Source organism: Triturus cristatus, chromosome 8, assembly GCF_964204655.1.
Source record: "Triturus cristatus chromosome 8, aTriCri1.1, whole genome shotgun sequence".
Taxonomy (NCBI): Eukaryota; Metazoa; Chordata; class Amphibia; order Caudata; family Salamandridae; genus Triturus; species Triturus cristatus.
The window spans coordinates 860,157,638-860,183,762 of NC_140591.1; the positions used below are offsets into that span (position 1 = coordinate 860,157,638).

The following is a 26,125-nucleotide window of genomic DNA, read 5'->3' on the forward strand; positions in this document are numbered from 1 at the left end:
TATCCCACTGATTCTTTCAGTTGGGTTTCTAGCTGGTGTCTTAGTCCTTGCTGATCTTTATTTAGTTTCATCGAACTTGTAAGTAGATAACTCTTCATCATTCTCTCATTCCAGAATACAGATATCCCTAGGTTGTCCTTGTCTTTGTAACTCAAAAATGGGTGGATAAGATTCAGGGCCTTTTTTTAAATTTTTTTAAAGATACTATCTTTCAACTTGCCACCATCTGTCTTCATGATGTGTACTGTTGATCAAGAATAGTAACAGCATATGGGCGTGGTCAACATAATAAAGCGGCCTACTTCTATGCTAGACACTGTAAGGAACATTGATCCTCTAAGGAACATTTATCAAATCTTGCATATGTCCAAGGAACCCATGAAAATAAGGTTTATTTAGTGATATTAGTAAGCAAGTGTCTAATAATCTAATTTCTTGAAGCCAGTCACACACCTGTCCTGAAATAAACCCTGTGAGTCATATTCTGGTTGAGGATCTTTTTTGGTGTTAAGACCTTCTCCAATAATTATATCGCACCTGAAGTATGACTGTAATATCTATGGAGAAGCGCTTCGGTCCTCCAATGGGAGCAAATTCATTAGCTAGTGTCAGCACCTTAAATCTACTTTAAGAAGCAATGTTAATGCTCTCCCGATCATCTGCTGCAACCTTTAATATTTTAACTAGACACACCCTATGAAAGAGAATAGCGATCACTCCTATTTTAGAAGGAGAAAAATTAGTCCAGAAACTATTTGAATACTAGACAAGGCCAATCTTTTTTCACTTTGTGTTTCTTGAATCAAACAAATAACCCTTTCTCTGCACCCACCGTACTGCTAGTCATTTTACAATGTATTTAGCCCTTTTTTCCTTAAAGCTCATTATTTTTAGCATGTGCTTCAACAGGTTTATGAAGTTCTGTCTTCATAGTGGGTAGGGGTGGGAACTATTTGTCTATATGCTGCTCAACTGTATCAGATAACCTTCCCTGCTATATTACCTGCCTGTCTTCATATTCTCCCATGTTTATTCTCCTGTTGAACCCCACAATACATCAATTGAAAACCAACTTTTCAAATGGAGTAACGGCTCACATTGAGCACCTTAGATAAGGCCTGAATGGTGTAGGTCGCACTTCCCCCATATTATCCCAGCCGCTATGCCACCGTGCACTTAGAACTCATAAGTGTCTACTTATGTTTTTCTCTCCTCCTCTTGTGAGTCTTATATTAAGCCATCTGATTCTAGAACGCTCACTTATCTAAGGTGCGGCAGCGCCCACCTCTGTGGTATTTCTTCTTGGTTTCTTTCAGTCCCTCCTGTGGAGCCTTTACTAAAGTCTCTATCGAGGGTCTGCTTTATCAGTGTATTTTTGTTGTTGCACTTCTTCAACTTCCTTCAGAGTTTTTCCAATAACCCTTTCCTCTTTCCACTGGAAGTGGGGTTCCTCACCCCATTGATGAGAAATTATTTTTCAACCTAAGATGATCTCTGGACTGTTTGTGTTCTCTTTTCTTTTGAAGTGTAGAGGCCGCTAAGACCTGGAACTCTTGATTTTTAGGGCCATGAAAGTCTTTCCCTCTATTGATCTGGCAAGAGCCATTGGTTCCTTGTTCTTTTCAAAGAGGGCTCTGTAATATACCTTTTATAGTTCTGTGAACAGATAAACTAGAACTATTTTGAGGCCAACTCAACAGAGTATGGCACCTAAAAATAAAACTCAACAGTGAATACAAACTCTGGGAAGAAAAAGTGTGTATTACATGCATGTTCGATAATTTGATTGATCCATTCTTCATTGCCATCTTTTCACTAATGCAATTATTGGTATAATTTCATGTCTAAGTGCCCTCAAGCAAGGAGAAACGCTATTGGCCACGGCCATTATCAAAAGGGTGTGTTCTTATTGTTAGCATCCAATTCAAAGGGATGCTGTGTTCTATGGTACTTTGCACTGGCTGTGTCAAACGTTATATATATCTAACCCTTTCACTGCAAAATTTTGCCAGGTTTCAGTTGAGTAACCATTCCAGCCCATAACCTTAGCAGAGCCTTTTTTTCATGCCTAGATACTTAGTTCTGAAAATCCCTTGTTCTTCCAGTCTTTCATAGACATGCACAAAGAGAATAGAAATTTGCCTAGCCTACGTGCTGGTAAGTTCCATTTCTATTAAGGCCTCGGAGGCGAGGATCATGCCTTCTTTCTCCGCTTTATTTTTTACAGCAGCGATATAAAACATCAACAAAACCCACATTTCCCATGAACACTTGGGAAAAGAAAGAGAGTCTGTCAACAGGAGTCCTTCTTCTCTGTCCGCACTCCAGCCAGCCCTGATAGTCCTTCCACGGTGTTTCCTCATCCTCTTTCTTCACTTTGTGTCGGATTTTCACGCATCTTGTTTGGAACCATCATTTCCTGCAAAAGAGGCAGTGTCAGAGGCTGAGCCGGAGAGCAGTGCCTTATAGCACAAGGTAACGTCAACTGTAAGCAGTAGTTAACAATTCACCTATACACATAAGCCCCATGAATGGATTACTTACACCAATACGGGGAGGGTCCACTTCACTGAAGTCATTGGGAGGGATAATCCTCGCCTCAGAGTCCTTAATAGAATTGGAACTTACCAGCACCTAGGCTAGGCAAATTTCCATTCTATGGCAGGACCGGAGGCTTCGAATTATGCCAGTTCAAAGCTTGTCGACAACTAGCGTTGCCACCTCAAGCACCGGCTTAAAATAGAACCTCTTAAAGGTGGAATCTGAGGACTAATCGGCCGCACACATCAGATCCTCCAACCGTGCCCCTAGGGCAAAAGCTTTAGATGCCATCGCACCCCTCGCTGAATGAGCACCAAACTGTCTCGTATCTATCCCCGCCTCCCGCATCACCCAACGCACCCATCTGGCGATAGTCGGGGAAGAAACCGCCTTGTACGGCTTGCGTAGTGCAAAGAGCAGTTGTCTTTCGCCCGGAGGGCGAGATTCACCAGTTACTTCTTCGTCAGCACGGATGAAATGAACCACTCACGGCTTCGGGGAGTCAGGAAAAGCTGGGTATGAAATTACCCTTGTGTTCGATTTCGTCCTTCTGCTCACTGTGAAGGATACCCCCTCGGGGAAAAAAAATCTGGCAGAAATGTCCAAGGCCCTGACGTCCGAGACCCGTCTGCAACAAACTAAACACAACAACATTGTGAGCTTGGCTGTCACCTCCTTACGGGAGAGAAACCTATTCTGTTGCCAAGAGAGAAACAGGTTTAGGACTCTGTTCAGATCCCAGAGGACAGAATACCGCGGCTCTGGGGGGAGCGAGAGACGTATTCCCCTAAGGAGACGGCACACCAAGGGGTGCTCGCCGATAGGGGAACCCTGCACCACCACATGTCCTGCCAAGATTGCGGATCGGAAGGTGTTAATTGACCGATAGGCCAGCCCGTCCTGCGCCAAGCTCGCCAAAAAATTAAGGACATGGACTCCATCCTCCCCCACGGGATCGACACCCCGTCGCAAACACCTACAACGCCATCGGTGCCAGGCTTATCGGTATCTTTTTGTCGTGCTATCTGCCCATGCCTTGGAGCGCAAGTCCTCAGCCTTTCCCGAAAGGCCTGGAAGCGTCCAACGACGCCGGAGAGCCTCCAGGCGATCATTCTCAACGTTCAGTCCTGGACTAGACGATGAGGAACGAGATCTGGATTGAGTAGAATGTGAGGAGAGTGGGGGAGTTGGATTGGAAAATCCCAGGAAAGTTCCAGTAGAACTGGAAACCAAACTTGAGACGTCCACAGCGGGATGATCAACACCACCTCCGCCTGTTGGCGACGTAGGAGAGTAGATACTCTTGTGATCATAGAGAATGGGGGAAAGGCATAGCCCTGCCAATCCTGGAGGAAGGCATCTGTTGCCTTCGCCAGAGGATCCGGCAGCCAACTGAAAAATCTTGGTAACTGATGATCTAGTCTTGACGCAAACAGGTCCACCGAGAACGGACCCCATACCCCCGACAGGCGGGTAAAGATTGAGGGGTCCAGTTTCCACACACTGGCATCCAGAAGATGGCGGGAGAGCCAATCGGCTACCTCGTTCTCCCGTCCCGGCAAGTACTCTGCCGTTACCGAAATCTGGTTGTCGAGGCAGAAGTGCCAGAAATCCCTGGCTAGGTTCGCCAGCATCTTGGATCTGGTTCCACCTAGGTGGTTGATGTACCGGACCGCTGAAACGTTGTCCATCCTGAGTAGGACACATGACTGCACTCTGTTCTTTGTCCAGCATTGTACCGCGAAGGAGCCCGCCAGTAACTGCAAGCAGTTGATGTGTAACGACTGCTCTTGAGCGGACCAGGCGCCACCTGTGGAAAACTCCCCGCAGCAGGCACCCCACCCTGAGCGACTGGCTTCGGACTCGATAATAATATGTGGGGCGGACCCGAAAATGGCACAGCCATTCCAGGCCTCCATGTGCGTGAGCCACCACCTCATTTCATCCCATACTTCGTCTGATAGGGGAATCAGTTGAGAATATGTCAGCCCCTGTCTGAGGTGATAGGCCTTCAGGCACTGCATGGCACGGTAATGCAAGGGTCCGGGAAAAATAGCCTGAATGGAGGAAGCGAGCAGCCCCACCAGGCGTGCCAACTGGCGCAAAGAGATCTGACTCTTCTCCAAAGTCTGACGTAACTCGTGTCTGATCTTCACCATTTTCCTGGCGGGTAGACTCGGAGTGGATGTTACCGAATCGATGTGGAAACCCAAAAATGTTGCACATTGGACGGGGACCAGCAGGGACTTCTTTTCGTTGATAACGAAACACAGACCTTGAAGGAGGTTGACTGTGGTTTTCAACTGGGCGGACAACCTCCGGGGACACTGTTCCAAAAACATGTTGTCCAAGTAGACAATTATTCTCACTCCCCTCGCCCTGAGGAACTCCACCACCGGCCGAAGGACCTTCGGGAAGCACCACGGAGTGGAAGATAGCCCGAAAGGGAGTGTGGCAAATTTGTAAACCTGACCTTCCCACCTGAACTGCAAAAAACGGCGATGAGGTGGAAATATAGGCACCGTCTGGTACGCATCCTTTAGGTCTAACCTGACCATCCAATCGCTCGGTCTCAAGACGTCCTGGAGGAGATGAATGCCCTTCATCTTGAAGTGGCGGTACACCAGCTCACTCGTTGAACTCCTTCAAATTGATAACCGGGCTCCTGCCACCATCGACCTTGTCGACCAACAAGAGATTGCTGACAAAACCTCTTGGATGCTCTGCTGAACAACAAATCAGACCTCTTTGGAGGAGGGTGCAAACCTCCTCGCGCACCAACTCTGTGTCACGCTGTGAAAATGAAATGGGACGCGGCGATGAAACTGACAAGGACGACCATGAAACTCCAGATGGAAGCCCTGGACCGTCTGCAAAACCCACGCATCGCTGTGAGGGAAGCCCAAGCCGGGAAGAACTGCGCCAAGCGCCCCCCCCACCTGCAAGCTCGCTGAAAGCAGCACACACACCTCTTCCAGCACCTTGCTGCTGTCCTCTCTGGTGGCCACGGGCATGGAACTTCTGGCTTCATGTTGGGTAGAAGTTATTAAACAGGGCGTTGTCCTTGCCTTGACCACGTCCGGAGCCTCGCCCCCGGGCGGAGCTGTTGAAGCGAGAGAACGAGCGGCTCCTGCCACATCCGGCCCTGTCGAAAACCCAAGGGGTGAACACCTTTTGGATGTTGGCTTGCGCCCTGTCAAGGGAGGTGAAAGTTGTGACAAACTTCCCCAACTCCTTGACGAAGGGGTCGCCGAACAACCCCCCCTGGGCCACTGCTCCAGCCTCCGAAGAGGCGAGGTCCCCCAACTTGGGATCCACCTTTATCAGGAGGGACCTTCTTCTCTCCGTGGAAAGTGCGTGGTTCGCATTCCCAATAAAGACTATAGCGTGCTGCGCCCAATTGGAGAGAACCTCCTGGGATATCATGTCCCCTGACACCTTGGCCTCCTCGGCCATGTCCAAGATCTTCGTGACAGGCCCTACTGCATCAAGCAGCTTGTCCTGACAGGCACGCCAGGAGCGGTCTATACCCTTTTTCGTGTCCCTAACGAATTTAGCTACAAATGTCGCCATTTTTGGGTCTATCTCAGGTGTGAGAGCGACCTTCCCTTCCAGACTGGGACCGGGACACTCCGCCCGAAGGCGGCTGCGGGCATCCTTATCCATGGGCTTACGTAGACGCGCCGCCACATATTGGGCCACCTTATCTCTGGGAACCCAGTCTGAGGACCTCGGGTGGACGATATCATCTGGGTCCAGCAGTACCTGGCGGGATCTCTTAATGCCAGGGTGGATAAACTCCACCATCCATGCCTTGTGGATCACAACTAGTGTCTCCTTCCGAAGGTGTTACAATAAACAAATGATGGACGGAATGCTGACAATGCAGACATTCTCCCCCAGTCAAGAGATCTGGGTTAAATCCATCGTTCTTTTGCCCACTACACCACCCCAGTTTAGATATGGCCATATGCAAATCAGTCTTGACCCTGTGCCTCATGGGAACAGTCCAGCCCGAACTGCCAAGCCATGTCTTCCCTGGACCGGAATCAAGCATCCTAGGACCGGTTTCTGGCTATCAGCCGTCATCAGCCAGGATAGCTTGACTCCAGTGGGGTAGTGAGCACGGGACCCACGTCTGGGCATACCCATCCCACTTAGGGCGAAAAGCGTTACAATAAACAAATGGACGGAATGCTGACAATGCAGACATTCTCCCCCAGTCAAGAGATCTGGGTTAAATCCATCGTTCTTTTGCCCACTACACCACCCCAGTTTAGACATGGCCATATGCAAATCAGTCTTGACCCTGTGCCTCATGGGAACAGTCCAGCCCGAACTGCCAAGCCATGTCTTCCCTGGACCGGAATCCAGCATCCTAGGACCGGTTTCTGGCTATCAGCCGTCATCAGCCAGGATAGCTTGACTCCAGTGGGGTAGTGAGCACGGGACCCACGTCTGGGCATACCCATCCCACTTAGGGCGAAAAGCGTTACAATAAACAAATGATGGACGGAATGCTGACAATGCAGACATTCTCCCCCAGTCAAGAGAAGGTGGCGCAAGATCTTTTCTGCGACTGGTGAGACCCTTGGTTAGATCTTTTTGCCACCGCCGAGAATGAGCAATGTCAGCGCTTCTGCTCATTGACCTTTCCAAGGTGACTCTTTATCTGAGATACATTTCATCTCAAGTGTGGCTCGCGACTCCTTTACCCTTCTAGCCAACACCCAGCCTGGCCGGAGTGCTGAAGAAGATCAGGACAGACCGGGCCCAAGTCATACTAGTGGCTCCTCATCGGGTATGGAGAGTATGGTATCCAGAACTCATGAGCATGGGTCCTCCGATGAAGCTGCCCCATCAGGAAGATCTCCTCTTGCAGCAACAGGGCATGGTTCTGCACCCGAGCTTGTGCACACTCCCCCTTCATGCATGGACATTGAGCTGCAGCTGCTGAGTTTCTTCGATCTCCCTCCAGAAAGTCTGTGAGGTCATCTTGGCAACCAGTTGTCCATCCACAAAGTCGTTATACAGCTGTCGTTGGGACTAGTTCATGGCTTGGTGCGAAGTGATTTTGTTTGATTAGTCGTTAGCCGGCAAGGCATTGCTCTGGGCCCAGTTGAAGGGTACCTTTAGGCCATCTCTGCGTTTTTTACAGTTACCAGAGCAACCTGCCCTGTTCAAGTCACCCATTGTGACATGTTTTCTGAAACGGTTTCAACATGTGTCCCCCCACACCCCCAAAAAACTCTTTCTTTATGCCCCAATGGCACCTTAATTTGGTTTTAACCTACTTAATGTGTTCACCCTGTGAACCCACACATAGCTGTCCTGTACAACTTCTGACAGTCGAAGGCTTCTTTGTGGCTATCACATCGACCAAGGGGGTCAGCGAGCTGTTGGCGCTTTTTGTTCACCCTCCATACACCCGCTTCTTCCCACACAAACTGGTTCTCTGCACCCATGCCTCTTTTTTGTAGAAGGTTGTGACACCTTTCCACGTCCGCCAAAGCATCACACTACCAACCGTCTTTGCACCTCCTCACCCCTCCAAGAAGGGGAGAGAATCAATCGCCTGGACTTAAAAAGAGCACAGATTTTCTACATATATTGCACCAAAGAACACTGGGTGAATGGTCAGATCTTTGTTGGAGTCACTGGAGCAAAGAAGGGGAAAGCCGTGCAGAAACTAACCATCGGCCATTTTCTGGCACTGGTACACTTCAGATAAAGTAACCATGCCCTTTACAAATAACATTATTATTATTTTTATTTATTTATAGATGGATTATACTCTGTATTGAGATTTGCCTCTCATTGACAAAGAAGCATCCCTTTGAGGACTGGCGAGCTCATTCCACCAGAGCCAAAGCTAGGACCACTGTATTAGCTTGCAGAGTCCCCATCCTGGACATCTGTAAGGCTGCAAAGTGGACAACCTTGCACATGTTTATCACTGTCTTGACGGTCAGGTCCATCGTGAAAGGCACTTTGCCTATTCGGTTCTCCAGAACTTTTTAGTCTGAGCACAGATAACAGACCCTCCTGCAGAGCAGTATTGCTTTCTTATCTGATCTTGTAAAGAAGCGTTTGTTACCACGCTGGGGTAGTGCCTATATAGGCAGCATGCACATCACTTCAGCGTGGATGACACCTCTGTGGAGCCATCAGCGCCACCTTCTTGCAAGCAAAGGTACTGCCCTTGAATGTGCAGCTAGATAGTCTCTACCAAATAAGGTATTTTTTAAATTTTTTTTTTTTTTTTTGAGTTTTAGATTGCGCGAACTAGACCCGAGACAACGGGTATCAGAGCGCTTTACATATGCACCAGTTTTATTACACAAGGATACATTCATTTTGTTAGGCACAGGGAGATTAAGTGATTTGCCCAGAATCACATGAGGTTGAACATCGTTGCCAAGACTCTAACCCGGTTCCCCAGCTTCGAGGTCGACCGCTTTAGCCATAAGGTTACATCCTCTCCCCCATAGGTATCAACGAAGATAAGTAACTTGTTCCTTTCCTCCATTCTTATGCTAAATGAGTTCTATTCCCCTGTCTTTCGTTGCCCTTGGTTTGGGGGAAGGGGTTTGACGCTTCCTGCACGTGGGCCCTAATTGGCCTGACCTATTGTCTCTTGCAGTCTATGCTTCCTCCTCCCTTGCTTCTTTTGAGAGTTATGCTACATTCTTTATAGCATCTTTTTGGTAAAGCTATCCCTAGTCTAATGGTTCATTCATCGAGTTGGAGATACCTTTGATAAGACTCGCAATGCTGCTGAAAAGATATTTTCTTTGTCCTATCCAGCAACTATGAAAAGGATGCAGAATCAACAGAAGCCTGCTACAGTGCGATTGAATCCTCAATAAGGTGATAGTTGCCTCCTTCTTAATGGAAGCAAGATGCAGCTCCCAATGTTGTATTCCACAATGTTTCTCCATTTATCAGCAGATTTCTATGATCTTTAGCCCTAAAGGGTGCTTAATTCGTATCCTTCCCGGGGTAAGAACATCATGGATAACTTCACACAATAAGCCTTTACGTGGAAAATCAGAACCGTTGGAGGAGGGGGAGGTATCACTAATTAGTTGACTAGTTTTTCAAAGCTGTTCCTGTGACTCCGCCTTTGTTGGAGGAGAATGAAGATAATTCTGGGTAGAGCAGTAATAGTCACAAACACTCTCTAATTAGGCCTCCTAAATAAATTTCAGACGCACGTTCTAACTCCACAAAGAATCCATTAGCTCCCAATCTTCTAGCCAATGATACACCACTAACATAAAAATGTATCTTATCCTGTGCACTTCGTTATTTGACCAGCCTTTCTAGCCCACATACCCTAAGGAGAGAACTTCACTCCTCTATGAAAGGACTACTGACTGTTTGCAAGTGCAAACCTGAGATGAGAGATCGTTTGAGATACACAGAGCGAACCGTCAAATGTACTTATGAACGTTCACAAGACATTCTGCAATACATGTGTTTGTTGCATTTCAGTGAACAAATTATTTTGACTAGTGCAGTGATTAAAAATATTTGTGACATTTAGGATGTAGCAATTGGATGCAATAAGTGAAAACACTGCTTACGTAAATTTATAACGTAATGTTTCATGGCATGAGGGATGCATTAGGGGATAACAGATGCTTACCATTCATAGCCGATGAATTTCAGTATTTAGGTTTTAGATGATATCCGTAACATCCCTCCAATTGTAGTTTTAGAAGAGGTTCCTTTTTTAAGTGCACAGTAGTGTATGTTCTGAATAAAAAACTTTAACTTACCTTTAACATTTTTTTCAGTGATGCATGCATATATTCGCATTTGAATGCATATATAAATGAAGAGCCACAATACGATCTATGTAGTTCTGTCCAGACCAATAGTTTGTATATAAAAAGAGTTTTGTTTGTTTCATTGATAACTTTTTCATGGTTTGACAAATCTGCTCCCCACTTCTGTCCAACAAAAGCCAGTGTTAGGAATTATTTGTGCAAATTGGTCAAATAGTGGGTATGTGTGAAGTTGCAGCACCCACCATTTTCCTTTAATGCTCACTGACGTTTTTGGCTAGCAGAAATGTGGAATCCACTGGATGGAATGACACCAGACTTGGACCAGAGGATCAAAAGTGATCAGATTCAAAATCGTTTTATCGGTTTGGAGAAATCTGTTCAACAGTGTTTGACTAGTGTAAAGATATTTGATAATTCTCTGAATGAACTCTATATCTAAGCTTATACTTAGAATTTCTGCTTGGAGGTCATTCTTCTTCTTTGTTTACTCTAGCAGCTATTATGACATTTGAAGAAGTGAACATGCTTCATGCCTTGATTGGTGAATTACTTAACACTAACAGACCAAAGGAATAGCTTGGTTGATTACTGGAAAACAAGTCAAAAATAAAAAAGAAACTCTCCATCGTAATTACCTTATTTAAAGACCAGGATTGTGTTTTTTTTTGGGTGTGTGGTTTTGTTGTTGTTTTTTTGTACCAGATATTTATTTATTGAATGATTTTGTTATCTTATGTTCCTTAAGACTCGTATGCTCCATGACTGTTTTGATGTACTTACATTTTTATTGCATTCTATCCTTCTGCCTCAATGTGATGCATAGAATGTCATTGACTCTCCCGTGGCCAGACAAAGCAAATATGGAGCGGTAAGCCACTTTAGGGGCACTGCCTGATTCAAGCACTTATGCCTGTAGTTAAGCTCACCATTGTATCACTTCTAAGCATTGGTTTACCAACATCATCCGAGATTCATTTGAAGATTTTCATGTCTAGTCAACTGATGGTATTTCGAAATGCCCAAACAAGATACACTAGATGATTTAATAAAATAGAGTAACTCAGAAAGCCAAGGGATAAGCAATTCTATGCTAGTGAATATCTTGCGTGAAAAATTGGATTGCTATACGACTCAGATTATTTAATACAAATCACACAACACAAGGTAATGCGATACTTGCCAATTCATGTACATTCCTTTCAGTTGAACATGTACAAATCCAGTTTATTTTCAGGTGCTAATTCCCGTAAGCTTACATTTGTATTGAAATATCTTTTTTTTTTTTAATTTAAATTTTTATTTAGACATCATACAGAAAAGATAGCAAATCATACTGAGACCAAATATAATCGATGTCCATATTTCATTTACACCCTGCCCCCTCCTCTCCCCCACCCTCTGGATCCAAAAGAGACTAAATTAAATATATGTAACTGCATATACTTTGCTTAACCTTTAAATTTACATTGCCACGGGGCTAAGTGCCTAGTTTATCTGATCGGAATTCATTAAATCCACGTCCACATTAATCCATCTAGTTATAGGCTCCCATGTTCCAAGACCTCTTATCCTTGGTCTGTTTCCTCTTTTTTTTGTATACCGCAGTCTCCCACCTATATATTGATAATAGTTTCCCTAACCAACCATGTATTGAGGGAGGATCCTGTACAAGCCAGGCACTAGCCAGGCAAAGCCTAAACACCTCCATCGCTATAAATACCAAACTCCGATTTAGTTCATCCATTTCCTGATTACTAATCCCCAATAGTGTAACCTGAGGGGTAAGCTCGACTGAGTGTCCCAGCATAATGCTGAGACGTTGCTCAATTTCGGTTATCAGTTGGACAAGCGGCAAACATATGAACGCTATCAGCGGCTAACATTCCACACCGAGAACAGTGTATCCCTGAAGTCCCACCCCATCTATAAATCCGTGCCAGGGTGATACATAGATTACACCAGGTCTTGAAACATTGCACTTCAGCTGAAGGGAATCTTCACAATCTCCTGGCCCAACTTGTATCATCTCTTGCCACCTGTTCATATGTTTGGCAAAGTCATCCCCCATTTCCTTATTAATTATTTAATATATTGTGGACATTGATGGTCGTGCCCCCCCATACCAAATCTAGTAAAGGGATTTTACTGCAGCAAGTTATCTTTTTGGACAAGAAGTCCCTTAGCTGAAGATATTTGAAAAAGTGGTTATTCCCTATCCCGTAGTTTTCCTTAATCATATCAAATGGAAGAATGAAATATCTTTTCTAATGCAGAACATGTGTGTTCTTACAATGTCACTCACTAGTTGAGCGTCACGTGTTCACTTTTTAAAAAAAGAATACAAATAAGCAAAGATTTTGTCTTTTGTACTTTCAAAATAATATGTATTTCCTGAAAATTGTCAAATGAACAGAGACCTCGTAGCTTACGCGTTTCACATTCATTTAAGGTTGTTAATATTTGCGCCTCAAAAATGTCTTACTTATGAGACCGCGTTCTATTTGCCCCTACAGTTCTGACCCACAGAGTAACCACAATGCCACATTGGCTTAATATGTCCTCTTCATTGGATTTAGCAAACTCTCCCCATAGAGTAAAAGAAACTGCATCATTCCCCTTGATTTACACGGCCTCCTTATTTTCATTCTTGGCAAAATCTAGACGAGCCTTTATTTTGCAGAATCATCCTTAAATAATCTCGATGTAGGCCCTCTTCTGAGTGAGTGACTTCTAACTTCCATTTGTACGTTTATTTCTCCTCATCTAGCCTTCTAAACATCTAGTTGTGGCATTTAAAGACTTACTTATTCCTTTCATCATACTCTTAATATTGCAACTATTACCTTTTGTTTTCTATTTTCTTTGTCAAACTGTTTAGTGCACAAATTAATGGACAATTGTTGGTTTTGAGGGCCAAAGTCCAAAACCACTCTATCAAGGTGGCAGGATTTCAATTCTCAAACCAGACCGCAATTTGGGGCAGGATTATTTTATTCAAATGTCCCCCTTAAATTCAACAGAGTGATTTGAAAGTTGCGTGGGCCATTTAAGGCATCTTTGTTAAACACTCGTGAATCTACCTACCCACCCTCCCGTTTTACAAGAAGTGAGCATACCAGTCTGAAAAATGGTGCATATAATAGCAGCTGTCCCATTTAAACTTCTAAGGAGACTGATTCCAGTTAGACAGCCATGTTTTTAGATTTTGCTAGCCATCCTTAGTTCACAATATTGTGCCTCAACGATTACCGTACTTTACTGTGGCTCTGTATAATAATTAAATGTGAAGGCCTGCGATGAGACCTTGTTTTACACCATCTTCAAGTGAGATCCTTCACGTCACATGGTTGAGCCGACTTGTATTGTCTAATGTATTTCTTAAAATTCTATTCTCACAATTAATTTTAACCTGAGTGCCCCTCCCTTTTTCCGGATTAGTTATTGGAACAATATTAGCTATGAGACACAACCATACCCTTCTAACTAAATTATGAGGGCCATCCCATGCAGTCATAATGTAATGATTAGATTGCTCTCTTGTAGTTTGTTTGGATGTAAGTCTTACTGTTCAATCATCTGGAATTTTCTGAGACTCATCAACTTCGTTGAGGAGTTAACACACATAAGCAATATCCAAAGCATCTGCAGGCTGGTAAACAATTTCACCTCCAGCAAGCATGTTCATCTAAGAAACAATACATTAAAAGAAAATGTAAATGGTTCGATCAGTTGAAACTCTTTCTCGGACCGTTGGTGTTGCCGATGCTTAAGGTCATAACAAGTAGCTGATATAACATTCCAAGTTTCTTTACCAAAGCTGAAATTTGGAGGCGTTTTCCTAACAAAACTAACTGCTTGTTACATATTGCATTTAATCTTTGTGCTAACTGTAATCAATTGCTTTAGCGCCATTTTTCTTTAGCATGTAGGTTGAATAAAGTTCACTTAGATCAAAATGTTACATTTACATTGCTACCTTTTGCTATTGTGAGTACATTGAAATGTTCACTCGTTTTCAGCGCCTACGTTACTCTTGTCTTGGACATTTTAATTTTATCATCTAACTTTGTGTCAGTTGAGGCCAGGGGGCTCCAACCTTTTCTGTAGTAAAAGCTACTTCTGATCAGTGAACATCATTGTGAGCCTCTGAAGGCCAAGCCATTCACAGCATTGTTACCAAGAATCCCCACGCCCAGCTTCATTGACTTTAAGCCTACTGTCCACAATGCCAGATACTTTGGTTTGAACAAAATACTTTGACTGGGGCCACGATGACAGTACTGCAATGTGTCAGTGAGAGGGTGGTCTTTGGGGATGTATTAACTTGTGCATATGAATGGGTTATATGTGTATGGGTGACTGAGAACCTGTGTTGTATGTACTTGTGGCATAGGACGTACCTTTCACCATATGTGGCACGGTTACATATATAACACAAACATACAACCATTTTTGTAAATAGGGGAAATTTAAAGTGTAGAAATATGTTCTGCAAAAAGTTCCAATATGGAACATATTTCTACACTTTAAATTTCACCCACTTGAAATAATGGCTGTATTTTTCAATGATAATTATGGAACAGTGTCTACAAGCCACTGGGAAACAAGATGTGTGCTGTCTGTAAAGATGACACTTTGAAATGGGAGAAAATTACACCGAAGAGTTAACTTTATGTTTATATGGAGTCCATACAACTCATCCTTTAAATGCTTTCCCGTTTCCAAATTTCACATTTACAAACCAGCATCTTGCTTCGAGTGGCCTTTTGACACGGTGCCGTATTTATAGCAGACAAATACAGCCATTTGTTTAAATAGGAGAATTTTAAAGTTAAGAAATATGCTTCATGAAACATTAAGACATAATTGGCTTCAATAGAAATATTTTGCTTCACTTTCAATTTATCCCATTTAAAAACTATCACTGTATTTTTCACTTATAAATATGGCACAGCTTCTACTGGCCACTGGGAGCAAGATGCCTACTTTTTCTAAATACAACAATTTGAAATGGGAGAGATTTAAAATGAAGAGTTAACTTAATTATTAAGGCATCTTTTCAGTTTAATTTTTCTCCCATTTAAAAGCATTCAGAAACATCATTTTGTTCTCACGCTCCAATATTGAGTTGCAAGTACTTTTATTTTGGAGTTAAGTACCTCAGTGCTTCACTTTTGCACCTCTGTGCCCCAGCTTTGGCCATAAATCTGACTGAGTACTGCTCATGATCAGGCCCTGACATCTGCAGACTGATGATAATGTAAAATAAACACAGCCTTCCCTTAACTTTAAAAGGAAAATGTGACCCTGTGCTTATTTAAAAATGAATTTAAGGCTTTGAGTTACTGTGAAGGTGACTACGAGCTGCTGGTGGCTTGCGATCGAGTTATTGGAGAAGTTGGAGGCGTTTGATTTCAGTTTTCAAATGCAGTGGTGCAAATACAGGTTCCAGGGACGTTTTTGTGCAAAGCACTAGAAAGGCACTAAGGTGGTGTTGGAAACAGTTGGGCAATGTAACAAAAACTCAGGTGTTGTGATACAGGTCTAAAATCACTTGAAATTCTCCTCGCCAGTTTAACAGACTGACACACACGGCCTGTTTTAGAGTTTGGAAGACTGGGTTTCCCTGTCACAAATACGGCTTGGTGACGGCTGTCCAGCAGCGTCGGTGAGACCAGGGTGTGGTGCGGAGTGAAGGCGGTGCACGTTGCGGGGCTGACAGATCACAGAGAAGGCGACAGAGCCGGTAGCGGGAAGCTCACGTTGGTCAGTCCGGACTGTGGTGTCGGCTGGGGCGGTGCATCGTGTTACTTACGAGCGGTGCCCTCAAGCCACGATGCGGTCACAGAATTCACGGTCAGCGTGCAGCGACGGCGTCGTGAGACCAGGGCAGCGAAGTGAAGCGAGGCGGTGCCGAGTGCGGTGCCAACAGGTCACGGTTTAAGCAGCGGCTCTGTGGCGGCGGTGGCAGTCGTAGTCTGTGAGACTAGGGCTGCGGTGCGACACGCAGCGGTGCCCTCTGTGGTGCCTGCAGGACACGGAACCAGCGAGTGAGTCGGTGACTGAGTCGGTTGCTTTTTCCTTCGGCAACTGAAACAGCGGTTCCAGAAGTGGTACCCAGAGGTTGGTGAAGGCTTTGCAGTCCCTGAGACATCAGAACAGGAGGCAAGCTCAACTTCAAGCCCTTGGAGATACTCGGCACAAGTAAAAAAAAAATCTGAAAGAAACACGTTAGTTAGATTCCTCACCTTAGAATATCCCCAGGCGTCAGACTGGATCCGGAAGATTTTTCGTCAGCAATACCCCTTGCGCGTCGCTAGGCGTCGTCTGCGGCTCCGCGTCCGTCGTCAGCGTCGTGCGCCGGAATGACGTCGTCGAAGTACTTTGACGCCGCCCTCGCGCGCTGACGTCAGTTCTTCTTTTTTCCGCGCCAGTAAGCGCAGATCCGGGAGAGCTACCCCTTTAGTCACTTTTTGACTAACTTTTTCGATCCTTTTTGATCTTGTCTAACGATGCCGGTGCCGGTAGGATGCCTGGTTTTAAAGCCTGTGCTGACTGTAACCGCCTGATGTCGGTTACGGACCATCACCGCCGGTGCCTGTACTGCCTGGGCCTCGACCACGACGCGGAGTCGTTTTTGGACTGCAAGGCCCTGACCTCGAAGGCTAGACGGGAGCGGTCCCGTAAGCTTCTCGAGATTCGCCACTCGGCTCCGCGCGCCTCTCGATCCCGGTCCAGGAGGAGGTCCAAGGATCGGTCGCGAAGCCGCAGCCGACGTCACCATCGGTCGTCGGGATCCAAGTCTTCGGGTAAGTCGAAGCATTCCAAGAAGTCCAAGAGGCGACACCGCTCTTCGGACTCCCCTCGCCGGTCGCGCGACTCGGCCGAGGGTCAGGGTGGTTCCACCCCCGCGGCTCCGGCGCCGCGCAAGTCCCCATACCCGCCTGTCCCTGGGACTAATGCGACGCCGGCGGAGGTCAGTGCCTTCCTCTCGGCCATGAGGAGCCTGGCTCCGCCGTCGACGCCCGCTGGCGCGCCTTCGGGCCCCGCGGACCCTACAGGGCTGCCTTGCCTGCCGGTGGCTCCGGCCCCGGCGCCGTCGACGGCTCCGGCCTCGACGCCGCAAGCGCCCGAGGGACCCGTTCCCGAGTCCCCGCCGACGCCGGTCAACCTCGTCACGCCTCCTCCGCCGGTGTCGACACCGGTACCACCCCCGACTCCGCTCGACGTCGAGCCCCAGTTCAGTCCCGCTCCGGGCCCGGCGCCGCTCCGGCGTCGATGGACGCCGCGTTCGGCGCCGCTAGAGACACATTATGTCTACCGCCCGGCTCCGTACCTTCCTCCTGTATACCAGGAGTCGGATGATGGAGACAACTGGGAGGGATCCGAGGATCCTATGGCCGCACAGGCTCAAATGTCACAGGACTGGGCAGATGAACTGGGGGAGGCCAGTGGCCTGGATACCTCTCCGGACACTGGATTCGTCTCTCCTCCGACTGTGGTTTCGGAGGAGGGCGCAGCTTTCTCTGTGGTGCTGCGCAAGGCGGCCGCAGCCCTTGGGCTCGAGCTACCTGCCGTGGCTGTGAGGACTAACGTCCTCACTGAGGTGCTTCAGTCTGCAGCAAGCTCCACTGAGCCTCTGCTGCAATTCAATGAGGCCCTCATTGACATTCTGCAGGGCACCTGGTCCAAGCCCTCCACAGTTCCTCCTGTGGACAGGAACGTCGCCAGGCGCCACCGCCCTGCTCCGGGCGACCCCAGTTTTCTATCCCAACACCCTACCCCCGAGAGCCTGGTTATCCAGGCCTCTACCTCCCAATCCTCCTTCCCGACCGCTCCGCCGGACCGGGATTCCAAGAGACTGGAACAGTTTGGCAAGAAGCTGTTCTCTTCCCTTAGTTTGGGCCTGCGGTCTTTAAACACCGCCTGTCTCTTGTACCGTTATTCCCACTCTCTGTGGGATGCGGTGGAGGACGTGCTGCCCCTGTGTCCGGAGGAGGTCCAGACACGACTGACCCAGGCTCTGGCCGATGGGAGGGATGCAGCACGGCACTCTATCCGATGTGGGCTTGACACTACGGACTCGCTGGGTAGGGCAATTTCTACCACAGTGGCGCTTAGACGTCACGCCTGGCTGAGGTCCACGTCATTTTCGGGCGATGTTCAGAGCACTCTCATGGACATGCCCTTTGATGGCACTCGCCTTTTTGGCGAGAAAGCGGACAGTGTGCTGAATCGCTTTAAGGACTCCCGGGCTACGGCCAAGTCCTTGGGCCTCACGGCCCCGCGATCGCAAACTTCCGCTTTTCGCCCCTTTCGTGGCCAAGGAAGGGGTGCCTCCTCACGTGCGCCTAGCCACCAGCCGCAGAACCAACCTGCGCGCGGTCGCGGACGTGGTTTCCGCCGAGGCGGTTCTGGAGGACGACGCGGTCAGCCCACATCCACCCCGGCAGCATCCGCCTCAAAGCCTTCCTAGTCCGAGCTTTCAGGCCCATTTCACGCCAGTGGGCGGCAGAGTTCGCCATCACCTGCTCCACTGGCGGTCCATCACATCGGACAGGTGGGTGCTGCAAATCGTCCGAAGGGGCTACTCCCTCCCCTTCGAGACGACCCCTCCAGCCATGCCACCGCAGCACCACCGTATCTCGGGGGATCATTTGAATCTTCTCCACGAGGAAGTTTCGGCCCTCTTGGCCAAGGGGGCCGTCGAGCGCGTTCCGAGTCCAGAAGTAGGTCGTGGTTGTTATTCCCACTACTTTCTGGTTCCCAAAAAGGGCAAAGGGGGCCTACGCCCTATCTTGGACCTCCGGAACGTCAATGCCTTCCTCCGGAAGGAGAGGTTCAAGATGTTAACTCTGGCTCAGGTTCTGGCTGCCCTCGACCCTGGAGACTGGATGGTAGCGTTGGACTTGCAGGACGCATATTTCCACATCCCCGTCCTGCCGGCCCACCGGCGTTACCTGCGGTTCACGGTGGGCCAAGAGCACTTTCAGTTTACCGTGCTCCCCTTCGGCCTCACCAGTGCCCCTCGGGTGTTCACGAAAGTGATGGCGGTGGTCGCAGCTCATCTGCGCAGATCAGGGGTTCCGGTCTTCCCCTATCTCGACGACTGGTTGTTGAAGGCGGGCTCGCCCCAGACAGTCGTCTCCCACCTCCAGACTACGGCGGATCTCCTGCATTTGCTGGGATTTTCCATCAACGTGCCGAAGTCACACTTGAGTCCCTCCCAGAAGCTCCTCTTCATCGGAGCAGTTCTCGATTCGGCGCAGTTCCGGGTCTATCCACCGGAACAGCGGGTCCGGGATATTCAGGCCCTGATTCCCATCTTTCGGCCTCTATCCTGGGTTTCGGTCAGGCTAGTGTTGCGGCTTCTGGGGCTGATGGCCTCCTGCATCCTACTAGTGCATCACGCCAGGCGGCGCATGCGGGCTCTGCAGTGGGACCTGAAGTTTCAGTGGGCCCAGCATCGCGGCAACCTGTCCGACCATGTCTTGATCTTGCAGTGGTGGCTCACGGACCGCGATTGGGTCATGGGCAGAAGCCTCTCCCTTCCCCAACCGGAGCATGTCGTAGTGACGGATGCGTCCCTCCTGGGATGGGGTGGCCATATGGGAGAGGCGGAGATCAGAGGCCTCTGGTCTCCGGCGGAGTCTCGTCTCCACATCAACCTGTTGGAGTTGAGAGCGATCTGGCTTGCACTGAAAGCCTTCCTTCCCTCTGTCAGGGACAACACCACCGCCATGTGGTATTGCAACAAACAGGGCGGGGTGGGGTCGTGGACCCTTTGTCAGGAGGCTCTGCGCCTCTGGACGTGGCTGGAACACCAGGGCGTCACCCTAGTGGTTCAACATCTGGCGGGCTCTCTGAACGCCAGAGCAGACGAACTCAGCCGCCGGTGCATGATTGATCACGAATGGCGTCTGAACTCCGAAGTGGCGCAAGGTCTCTTTCAGCAGTGGGGAGAGCCTTGGTTAGATCTATTCGCCACCGAAGAGAACGCACAATGTCAGCAGTTCTGCGCGTTGGAATTTCCAAGGCGGCACTCGCTCGGCGACGCTTTTCGTCACGAGTGGAGTTGCGGTCTGTTGTACGCCTTTCCGCCTATACCACTTCTGCCCAGAGTGCTGAAGAAGATCAGGCACGACCGGGCCCAAGTCATCTTGGTGGCTCCGGATTGGGCACGAAGGTACTGGTATCCCGAGCTACTCAGTATGTTGACCGATCCTCCGATACGTCTGCCCCTTCGGGAGGATCTTCTGTCGCAGCAGCAGGGGACGGTCCTCCACCCGAACCTGTCCAGCCTCCACCTCCATGCGTGGAGATTGAGCGGCGGCAGTTGATGCCATTTGACTTGCCTCCTGAAGTCTGTGATATCATTCTGGCAGCCAGGCGTCCTGCCACAAAGACGGTATACGCCTGCCGGTGGAACAAATTTGTGGCATGGTGCACAGCAAAGGCTGTGGATCCCCTTTCCGCCCCTCTTTCTGAGGTTCTATTGTTTCTTCTTTCTTTGGCCCGGCAGGGCTCTGCCCTGGGCACCCTGAAAGGTTATCTTGCTGCCATCTCTGCCTTCTTGCGGCTTCCTGATCAGCCTTCTCTTTTCAAGTCCCCTGTGTTTACACGCTTTCTAAAAGGCATTACTCACACGTTCCCTCCTGTTCCTTTTGTAATGCCTCAGTGGGACTTGAATCTTGTCTTGACATTCCTGATGTGCGCTCCCTTCGAGCCTCTTCACAATTGTCCTCTTCGTCTTCTGACTCTTAAGACTGCTTTTCTGGTAGCCATCACCTCGGCTAGACGGGTGAGTGAGCTCCAGGCTTTATCTTCAAAGCCTCCTTTTCTGTCTGTTCATCCGGACAAGGTTGTCCTTCGGCCTCGTCCCTCCTTTCTTCCGAAAGTAGTGACTCCATTTCATCTTGGGCAGTCTGTCACCTTGCCCACCTTCTTTCCGCCTCCGCATCCTTCCAAAGAGGAAGAGAGGCTCCACCGTCTGGACCCAAAACGTGCGCTCTCCTTTTATCTGGACCGCACAAAGCAGTTCCGGGTGGATGACCAACTTTTCGTTGGATACGTGGGTGCTAAGAAGGGGAAAGCTGTGCACAAACGGACCATCTCTCGGTGGGTCGTTTTGTGCATCAAAATTTGTTACTCCTTGGCAAAAAAGGACCCTCCTGTTGGGCTCCGCGCCCATTCCACTCGGGCCACAGCGGCTACTACTGCTTTGGGACGGGGTGTCCCTTTGCAGGACATCTGTCCGGCGGTAACGTGGGCTTCGGTACACACGTTTGCCAGGCATTATTGCCTTGACAGCCAAGTCCGGAGGGATGGCTTCTTTGGCCGTTCTGTCCTCCAGGACTTTCTGGTGTGATCTTGGTTCGCAGACCCACCACCGGGGATGGTATTGCTTGGGTATCTATTCTAAGGTGAAGAATCTAACTAACGTGTTTCTTTCAGATGAACAAGTTACTTACCTTCGGTAACGATGTATCTGTAAGAAACATTAGTTAGTTAGATTCCTCACCGACCCACCTATCCTCCCCGTTCTGCGAACTGACATCTAGGGTTAAGGTTATCCTTTTCAGGCCCCTAGCTTTTCTTTTTGGCACCAGTGTCGGTCTTTGCATGGCTGTGCGTTCCTGGCGCGGAAATCTATGTACAAGAACTGACGTCAGCGCGCGAGGGCGGCGTCTAAGTACTTCGACGTCATTCCGGCGCACGACGCCGACGACGGACGCGGAGCCGCAGACGACGCCTAGCGACGCGCAAGGGGTATTGCTGACGAAAAATCTTCCGGATCCAGTCTGACGCCTGGGGATATTCTAAGGTGAGATCTAACTAACTAATGTTTCTTACAGATACATCGTTACCGAAGGTAAGTAACTTGTTCATTCAGTCCAGTCCTTTCACTGTCCAAGGCAGAAGCAGCAACTGCAGGCCAACCCAACAAAGCAACAACACAGCAACGGGGCAGTACTCCTCCTGGCAGCTCTTCCAGCTCTTCTTCTTGGCAGGTTCCTAGAGTCCAGTGAGTTCTCTGAAGTCTTTTATTTCCCTGAGTACAATCCCGTTCTTTCCCTGTCCAAGACAGAAGCAGCAAGCAGCACGCCAACACAGCAGAGCACGCAGCAAAGATGCAGTTCCTCCTGACAGCTTTCCAGCCCTTCTTCCTGACAACTTCCTTAGTTTTGCAGTAATATAAAGTTCTGGGGTCTGGGTCCCACTTTTTATAGCACAAATACCTTTTTTCTCTGGTGGCAAAAAAGCTCTTTGCCCAGCTAAAACCAGTTCTGTCCTCTCTGGTGCAGCTTTCTGGCAGGAGGTGGAGACCGCATTGTCTAAGGCAGACAGGGCCTATTCAGGTGCAAGGGAAATCTCCTCCCACCACATCCTCATGTAGACCAGGCTTATTCAGGTGCTAGTGAAAACTCCTCCCACTACTCTGAATGAAGCCTAGGTCTATTCAGCCCAGCCCTGTCTCATTCAGGAAAGGAAGGACACACATCAACCCCTCCCAGTGGCCGTCTGAGAGAATGCACATCCCCAGCTCCTGTCACTCCAAAGCCTGACAGTCAATACACAAACCAGCAGAGGTAAACCGGCTGGCTAAGCAAGAAAATACCCACTTTTTAAAAGTGGTATTTTCAAACACACAATAAAAAAATCAACTTTACTAAAAGAAAATATGCATCAGGCATACTAAACTCCATCTTTCTATCTTGTCCCAATGGGAAGTTCTATTTATAAGATGTTATAAATAAACTCCCATTCTGTTGTATGGGGCAGATAGCCTTTCAATAGTGAAAAACGAAATACACTATATTTTACTATCAGAACATGTCAAACACCTCAGTACATGCCCTACGCTGCACCCTGCACATTGGGCTACCTTTGGCTTACCTTAGGGGTGTCTTACATGTAAGAAAAGGGAAGGTTAGGACCTGGTAAGTGGGTGCACTTGCCAGTTCGACATGGCAATACCCACACAGACTGACACACTGCAGTGGCAGTTCTGAGTTGCATTTACAGGCTGCTCATGTGGGAGGCACAATCAGTGCTGCAGGCCCACTAGCAGCATTTGATTTACAGGCCCTGGGCACACACAGTGCACTAAAATAGGGAACTTACCAGTAAATCAAATATGCCAATCATGGAATCAACAATCCATAACATTATTTACCTGGAGAGCATATGCACTTTAGCACTGAATAGCAGTGGTAAAGTGCCTAGAGTCCTAAAACCAACAAACGGGTAAAAACAGGAGGTCAAAAAGTCTGGAAGTAAACCCACTGAAAATGCCATGTCTAACCGGGGGTGTGGGGGGAAGCAATTTCATCATATAGATATGCATGCTTGCTTGATGTGTGCGCTCACAAAATGACACGGCTGGCCATGGAGGCCTTTTCTTTCTATTTTTTAGCCAAGCTTCACAGCATCTTGAATTTTGAGCAGCATGGTGAACATGGTGTAAAGTCAATAGGTCTCAAAGGCGATACCTATTGTATTTGCTAGTGCTTGTTTATTCATATGCCCAGGTGCACATTATTGTGGGTCTGTATATGAGACATTGTGGGCCTGTGATTGCTGGTTTGGGTCCCTGTTCCGTTCACATATTTGAACCAGACAGCAGTCCAGCTGTCGACTGCCCCGTCCTCCTCAACCCACAATTGGAAATGGGGGAATAAGGACAGTGGACGTTGACAACTGGCCAAGGGACCCATTCATAATAATACACAGAACAACTGTCCTGTTGTACTGTTTATAATTGTAAATGGGACAAGGCATGCGCTGGGTGGTCGCTGGAAACACTGAAAAGCCATGAGCATTTGCTCTGAGTTGCCAAGAACGCTGAGCAGGGATATATGTCTAGCCTTCAAGCCAATGATGGTGGAAGGGAGCGGAGGTCAGAGCCTACTTTGTACAGAGGGAATATGACCTTGAATTTGGACTTGCCAGGCCATGCTCTGGACTGTGCACTCCTACCAAATGCCCCTGAATATGGCCTTGAGTCATTAGCAGGTACAGGTTCCATGCTTGGGTCTTTCATCACAGTATGTACAGATTTCTAATTTTTCACAAACCCACTGAGCCTAGGGACTAGCAAATTGTGATTAGCTTTACATCCCTTCTCTAGTCTCAGAACCCCTTTGAGTGCCACGGGTCAAGTAGAGGTTACTGGGCCCAACTGTGGAGGTGAAGCCTTTCACTCCTGATGTGCCGGGGCCCAACTTACTATGGATAATGAGTAACATGGCCAAGTACCCCTTCTGCAGTGCAGCACATGGCTCACTTCACGGCGGGCCTTCCCTGGCATACGGGGATCGCGGGCTCTGCCCCGCACACAGGCACGGCCCATTCGGTGAAGTAGCTGTTTCCCTGTTTCCTTACAACTCACAGAGTCATGGACTCAGGCAGGCCCATAATCATCCCCTTGAGGATCTGTTGAATCTCTTAACTGGCCCATTTGTTTGGTTGAGATACGGTGTGGAGAACTTGTAGGTTATCCCACACTCACCCATATGGACTTCATGTGTGCAGACAAGAAGTTGGTGCCTCTGTCGGACAACACTTCTTTGGGGAACCCCACTCAGGAAAAAATCCCGATCAGGGCCCTGGCCACTTCAGGTGTAGTCACCAACCCTTAGAGGGAGGGCCTTTGGGTTCCTAGAGCCGTGACCTACCAAAACCAGGAAGAAGCTGTTACCTAAGGCAGTTTTGTAGTCCAAGGGTCCAACAATGTCCATTCTCACTCTCTCAAATGGAGTGCCCACAACAAGCAACGGAACCCTGGGAAGACTTCAGCGTTTGTCCTGTTTTCTTGTAGGCCTGCAAGGTTGGACAAGACCTATTTAATATATCTAAGGCTGTCTTCATTCAGAGCCAATAAAAGTGGCTACACGCCTGGCAAAGGTGTTGTCATGCCAGGGCTATGCCATAAGCCAGCCCCAGTAGGAAGGCCCTGTAACTCAGGTCACCAACAGCACACAGACTTCCCCAGGACCAGGAACCTTAGGCTCACTATACAGGAGGCCATTCTTCACATAGATAAGATGACCTCCAGAGGCATCATCTGCTTCCTGGGCCTCAACTTACTTGCTGCCTCAAGCCCTCTGGAGTTGGACACACTTTCTGTGCTTTGCAGAATTCCTCCCCGGTTGACCCACCCTCAACTTGCCGCCCACCAATCTGAGGCAGATCTCCCGGGACAGCTGTGTCCTCCCTGTTAGGCTCAGGGGCGGCATCCTCAGGTGCCCCGTCAGCTAGTACTGTGAGAGTGTCGGGGCTGGTTTGCCGCACCTCCTGCCCTTCCTCTTCTTGGTAGCTTCTTGGGCCATTCTCCCAGGCTCTTGGCTTCCTTGACTCCCCTCTCTGGTCACCTTGGACCTTGTGGTCATACAGAACCATTCAGGCAAGCCTAACATCTCCAGGTGAGACCTGAGCTCCACTTCCTTCCAGACAGTATGCTCTAGCTTGTTTCCCTACAAACAATCTACAGGCATAGCATAGCTCACATCTCCTTTTAGAGAACCTGATACCCCTCACTCGAAGGGAACCAGAGCCACTGGGTAGTGACTCATGGTTGTCTGAGACTATGACCTGGTGAAATATATTACGGATGACCTGTTCTGAGGACATCAGATGAGACCTCACAGTAGTCATACTGGCTCCAGTGTCTCTCGGAGCCTCCACCTTTTGCCCATTATTGGTGACCCACAGCCTATACTTAAGTATTGGAAGGCACATGTTTATCTTTAGGATTTGTAGAGCGCCTGGCTACCTGAGGGCTTCCC

The 26,125-nt window shown here is 48.2% G+C and overlaps 1 protein-coding gene across 4 annotated transcripts in view; it reads left to right on the plus strand.

The window, feature by feature from the left end:
- The window catches only part of TBC1D23 (TBC1 domain family member 23), a 558,574-nt gene that overhangs the window by 407,734 nt on the left and 124,715 nt on the right, over positions 1 to 26,125 (plus strand). For 2 of the 4 annotated variants that reach the window (XM_085622376.1, XM_085622375.1), the window contains exon 15: positions 11,161 to 11,205. The exons of the other annotated variants lie outside the window; for them this stretch is intronic. In XM_085622376.1, the coding sequence (XP_085478502.1) occupies positions 11,161 to 11,205 (45 nt within the window). The remainder of the gene's footprint in view (positions 1 to 11,160; positions 11,206 to 26,125) is intronic. 4 annotated transcript variants of the gene reach the window in all.